Source organism: Pristiophorus japonicus, chromosome 13 (assembly GCF_044704955.1).
Source record: "Pristiophorus japonicus isolate sPriJap1 chromosome 13, sPriJap1.hap1, whole genome shotgun sequence".
NCBI classification, from domain to species: domain Eukaryota; kingdom Metazoa; phylum Chordata; class Chondrichthyes; family Pristiophoridae; genus Pristiophorus; species Pristiophorus japonicus.
The window spans coordinates 120,828,121-120,834,120 of record NC_091989.1 but is presented as its reverse complement, the minus strand read 5'-3'; the positions used below and the strand labels follow the sequence as shown (position 1 = coordinate 120,834,120).

General features: G+C 46.1%; 1 protein-coding gene across 3 annotated transcripts in view; it reads right to left on the bottom strand.

The window, feature by feature from the left end:
- Positions 1-3,649: 3,649 nt before the first annotated feature.
- Positions 3,650-6,000, bottom strand: part of acd (ACD shelterin complex subunit and telomerase recruitment factor) — a 45,211-nt gene continuing 42,860 nt past the window's right edge. For all 3 annotated transcript variants that reach the window (XM_070897959.1, XM_070897960.1, XM_070897961.1), the window contains one exon: positions 3,650-4,346. In XM_070897959.1, the coding sequence (XP_070754060.1) occupies positions 4,280-4,346 (67 nt within the window). In that variant the 3' untranslated portion in view covers positions 3,650-4,279. The remainder of the gene's footprint in view (positions 4,347-6,000) is intronic.

Genomic DNA, 6,000 nt, shown 5'->3' with positions numbered 1-6,000 from the left:
CCTCCTGAGCATACTGCCTGGAATAGTGCGTTGCACGGGAGGTTCTGCACTGCGCTCATTTAAATCAGCAGACAGCACTAACGTAGCAGTACTGCCTGCACTCCTTTTACGGGCGGGAGTTAACCTCAGCCTGCGCTTCACCACCCATTTCCAGGCTTTACCAAATTTTTAGGCCTAGTTGACGAGGAGATAATATAATTTTTTTTCAAACTCTAAGACAACATTGCAATTGCAGATACTGATCCCATAAAAATTCCAGATATTATATCTGTGAAGAGTGAATGTGGTCTGTACCTGGTGATATCACAATGGGAGTGCATAGTGAAGGGCTCAAGTGCTCACACATCCAAGTATATTTTAGTGGCTTTTGACTTAAAAGTTTTCAGTACTTACTCCTAGTAAAACAACAGTCAATAGAAGTATTGCAGGTAAGTAGCTTGCATGTACTTGAGAGAACCAGTTACACCCTCACCTCCACCTTTGTTGGCCTAGACCCCATTAAAACCATTACCCTCGCTCACCCTGGTCATTCCCCCGGTATGGCCCTCATTCTGCTCCCTTAAGTCCAAGGGACCCAGACTTGAACATTTATGGCAGGCATCGTCATACCTGGCTGGACTACATTAAGCAGTATCGGGTCTTGGTCTCTCTCCTCTGCCAAAACTGCTCACTATTCCAGGATAATTCTGGAGTGCAAAGATAACTCCCGGCTTCTTTTCTCCACTAAAAAAAGTTTTCTTAAACCCCTTTCTCCAACAAGTATGAGGAGCTCATGGACTTCTTTGTTACTGATGCTTCCCTCCCTTCCCCTAGCCCACCAGGCCAAACTTTCTCTAAGATTCCCCAGTTCCCCCCTGCCCTAACCCTGAACTCACATCTTTCTCTAGTTTCTCTCCTACCCTCATACCCTTTCCGAGCTCATCTTGTCCATGAGATCCACCTCCTGCTCCCTCGAACCTATTCCCACTCTGCTGATCACACAATTTACCTTCCTGGCCTCCATGTTAGCTGTTATTGTTAAGTTTTCTCTTCTCGGGTACTGTCACCCTTCCCTTCAAATCTGCCATCATCACATCTCCCCTCAAAAAACCCACCCTTGACCCCACTATCCTTACAAACTACCACCCAATCTCCAACCTCCCCTTCCTCTCCAAAGTACTATCGCCTCTCAACTCCGAGCCCATCTTCCTCGGAACTCCAAGTCAGGTTTCCGTCCTTGCCACAGTGCTGAAACAGTTCTCATCAAAGTCACAAATTTGACATCCTATGTACTGTGACAAAGGTAAACAATTCCTCCTCAGCCTTTGACATGGTTCACCATATCATTCTCCTCTGTCATCCAGCTGGGTGGGTCCAGTTCTGTTCTTGGCTATCCAGTTGTAGTCAGGGAATCACCTACAATAGCTTCCCTTCTCACTCCCGCACCATTACCTCTGGAATACCCCAAGGATCTATCCTTGGTCCCCTCCTATTTCTCATCTACATGCTGCCCCTCGGCAACATCATCTGACAACTCACGGTCAGGTTCCATAGTACATTGGCGACACCCACCAGCACTACCTCACGGCCCCTTCACTTTCTCTAAATTGTCAGATTGCTTGTTCGACATCCAGTACTGGATGAGCAGAAATTTCCTCCAACTAAATATTGGGAAGACCGAAGCCATTGTCTTTGGTTCCCACCACAAACTCCATTCCATAGCCACCAATTCCATCACTCTTCAAGGCAACTGTCTGAGACTGAAGCAGACTATTTGCAACCTTGGTGTTGTATTTGATCCCGAGATGAGCTTCCGACCACATATCCGCTCCATCACCAAGACCACCTACTTCCACCGCTGTAGCATGGCCCGATTTCCCCTGCCTCTGCTGCTGAAACCCTCATTCACGCCATTGTTACCTCTAGGTTTAATTATTCCAGTGCTCTCCTGGCCAGCCTCTCATCTTCCACCCTCCATAAACTGGAGATCATCCAAAACACTGTTGCCTGCATCCCCAGCATCGAAGCACTGACCACACTCGACCAGCTCCGTTGGGCGGGCCACATTGTTTGCATGCCCGACATAGGAGTCCCAAAGCAAGCGTTCTACTCGGAACTCCTACACGGCAAGCGAGTCCCAGGTGGGCAGAAGAGACATTTCAAGAACACCCTCAAAGCCTCCTTGATAAAGTGCAACATCCCCACTGACACCTGGGAGTCCCTGGCCAAAGACCGCCCTAAGTGCAAGAAGAGCATCTGGGAGGGCGCTGAGCACCTCAAGTCTTGTTGCCGAGGGCATGCAGAAAGCAAGCGCTAGCTGCAGGAGCATGCGGCAAACCAGATTCCCCACCTCCAACGACTGTCTGTCCCACCTGTGACAGAGACTGTAATTCCAGTATTGAACTGTTCAGTCACCTGAGAATTCACTTTTGGAGTGGAAGCAAGTCTTCCTCGATTTCGAGGGACTGCCTATGATGAACTTGCACCAAGTCCCGTTTACCCATCACCCCTGTGCTCGCTGACCTACATTAGCTCCTAGTCTGGCAACGCCTCAATTTTAAAATTCTCATTCTTGTTTTCAAATCCCTTCATGACCTCACCCCTCCCTATCTCTAACCTTCTCCAGCCCTACAACACTCCGAGATCTTGGCATTCCTCCAATTATGGCTTCTTGAGCCTCTCCAATTTTAGCTTCTTGAGCCTCTCCAATTTTAATCGCTCCACCAGTGGCGGCTGTGGTTTCAGCTGACTTAAGCCCTAAGCTTTTCCTAAACTTCCCTGCCTTTTTACCTCCTCCTTTAAGATGCTCCGTAAAATCTACCTCTTTGACCAAGCTTTTGATCATGTCCTAATTCCCCTTATGTGGCTTGGTGTCAATTTTGTTTGATATGCTCCTGTGACGTGCCTTGGGACAATTTACTATGTTAAAAGTGCTATATAAATGCGTCGTCATTTTATAATCTCAGCTAGCATGGGGTGAAGAAGGGAAGCTTGGTGATCATGAGTTTAGCAGGAAGCAGAAGGTAGGTCTCATGGATGTGAAGTTCAGAGAGGGTATTGGGGTGGATGGGAGAGATAGGGGCATTAAGAACTAGTGTAGGGGGGACTTGGGGTATCATTGATGGGCAATGTGGAGGTGGAGTAAGCAACAGAGGCAGCTGAATTGATGGTCTCTATCTTGGTGACAAAACAAATCCACAAGCACTTGTTTTTAGAGCTGAGAATGGATGGGCAAGGAGATGGGTTTAAAGTGCGAGTTGGTAGTGGAGAAAAGGAGCCTTTGCCCTTCAGGATAATCCTAGAATAGTGAGTGGTTTTATTGGAGCAACGTGAGGTAGTGTTTGATGTGGTACAGCCAGATCTAGTAATGGATGGCTAAGTTAGTTGTGCACCAGCTATGCTCAAATGTTTGCACCCCTTGGACCTAAGGGAGTGAAAATGCTACACTGGTGAATGACCAGAATGTGAGACAGTGAAGGTTTTGCTGAGATTAAGAATCTCAAAAGTAGAGGTAACCAAGAGTTTGAGCAGATCACTAGCTGCAGAATTACCATGGCGAATTTAGGGTCAAAGGTTAGGATTTTGAGAGCACAGTTGTGAGCAAATGCACAATAAATCTTGATACAGTTGAGGTTATTTAATAGCAAATCAGCTTTCTAAAAATTAAATGTTGACCAAAAATATTAGATTTTTATTTACTAATAATAAAGTCCTTCTCTGAATGTACACATACAAACATACAAAACATTACATCACTGAACAGCTCTGAACAGTACAATTAACAATTAGGAGTTAAGCTGAGATCAACCAAGGCACTAATATAGGAGGTAATGCCAGTCTACTATATTATATAACCTCCAATACAGGCTAATCCTTAGTCTGCTGCAAAATTCCCCTCAGAAATTAAATTACTATTTTTGGTGAGGGCATGAAATCTCTTAATGTTTCTCCAATTCTCTTGGTCGTCCAGGGCCGTACACCATCTGTGGCTGGGAAGATGGATGGGCAGGCTGCCTGTCCCTGGTCATAACTGCTCTGAGTGAACAGCTAGGAAGTGCCAAGAGCAGCCCATGGATGCAGTGTCATACCTGTATTCCTACCCCTGCTATGTGTTGGTTTATTATTACACTTGGAGCAGCTATACTCAATACTGTAATAAAGTATTAATACATTTTAACATGTACCATTAAAAACACACAAAAAAAATAATGTTAATGTGTTTTAAAATAATTCAAACAGTGCTAATAACATATAATAACACAAAATAAGTGGCCAATTGCATGCCGGCAATGAACAGCAGTCAGTCTTGTGTGAAACTTGGTCCAGAAAGATACGAAACTGCCCATTTCAGCAGCCCACTTGAAACCCTGGAAAATATAAACAATGTAGATTTTGTTGAAATTAAGTGCACAAGCAAATGTCAGCAGTTTCTGCTTCCACCTTTGAATGGCAATGCAAGAATGAAGCTAAAGTGTTATACACAACTGAAATAATAATTCTGGTTGCTATCATTTGTTTTCTATTCAGGCAGCAATTCATTTGAAACTGGGGGTGTTGCTGCTATTTTTTGGGGGGTACCAATCTAAGTTTTTAAATTACAGGTAAGTAAATTTGGAATGCAAGGATTTAGCAGTGCAATGAACAGAAAGTAAAAACCACTCCAAGATCTTTCTGGAAAGAGAAATAACTCCAAACTCCTCTTTGCTACAACCAATCATCTCCTCTGACTTTTCCCCACTACATTTCCCATCACAACAACAAATGTGAGAATCTCATGGACTTTGGTGCATAAAATCAAGGCTGCAACTACCTCCTCGAATCGCTCCTTTCCACACACCAGTCCTCTTCCTGACTGAGTCCCCACTTCCATATGCCACAATGTTTCAATCGTTCCTCTGACACAACCTCCACTAAACTCATAGGGGCCGAAATTGCCCCTCCCGATAAGGCGTCTTGCCACCTGAAACCGGTCACCGAATGGTCGCCAAGGAGGGGCCGCCATTTTGTAAATTGCCCAACCTTAGGTTTGGAGTGGTGCCCGGAACCGCTCCACCCGTTTTCCCGCTATGGCGTGTACGCACCAACCCCTTTTCGACTGACTTTTGCTGTCGGTATACACTCTATAACATGGCGGCCCAGCCATCCTTAAAGGGGAGGGTGCACTACCGCAGCTACCATGTTAATTTTTTACTACCAGGTCGGCCCGACAATTACGTCCCCGCGTTCGACCGGGCCACCAACAGGCAGTTTGGCACCCCCTCTTGGGTGTCAGGCTGCTGGCCCGGCCGAAATCCTCCCCGGTGGCCCAGTGGACCCAACTAAAAAGTATGCAGAGCTCATAACGGCCCTCCCTTTTAGCTGAAGGGGAGAGATGCTGTGACAAGTCAGCGTGACATGGCACGTCCGCGTCACGCTGGTGTTATCAGTGCAGCGCTTATGACTGGCCAGGGCGGTGGACCCGCTGCAAGGGCACTTCCGCCCCTCAGCCGCCACGACATTCTGAGGGGCGGAAGTGCCCTGAGCAAAAAAAACTTCAAAGTCCCGAATATCGACTGAATCTCCGCCAACTTTATAAAACGGAGGGTGCGCCCCGTATCGGGCGGAGGTCAATTCCTATCCTATATTGTCTATGAAACCCACAAAAATGCTCCCTCGAAACCTTCACCTCCAAGCTATTTGATTTTTCCTTTTCAGCAGGTTGACATCATGTTTCTATCCTTTGACATGGTACCTACGTTTTTCCAAACTGTCAACCCTCTTCTTAAAAAAAAATTCTAGTCTCAATTCCACCATTCTCTCCAACTACTGCACCATCTCCAACCTTTTCTTCCTTTCCAAAGTTCTGGAACACCTCACTGCCATTTCCCCAGGTTAGGCTACTTCCTGGCTCATAGCACTGGTCAAAGTCAAACATCTAGAGCAACTGCGGTTCACTTCCTTGCAATATCATCCTCGACCTTTCCACCGTCTTCAACACAGTTGACCATTCCATCCTCCTCAAATATCTGTTTACAGGGCACA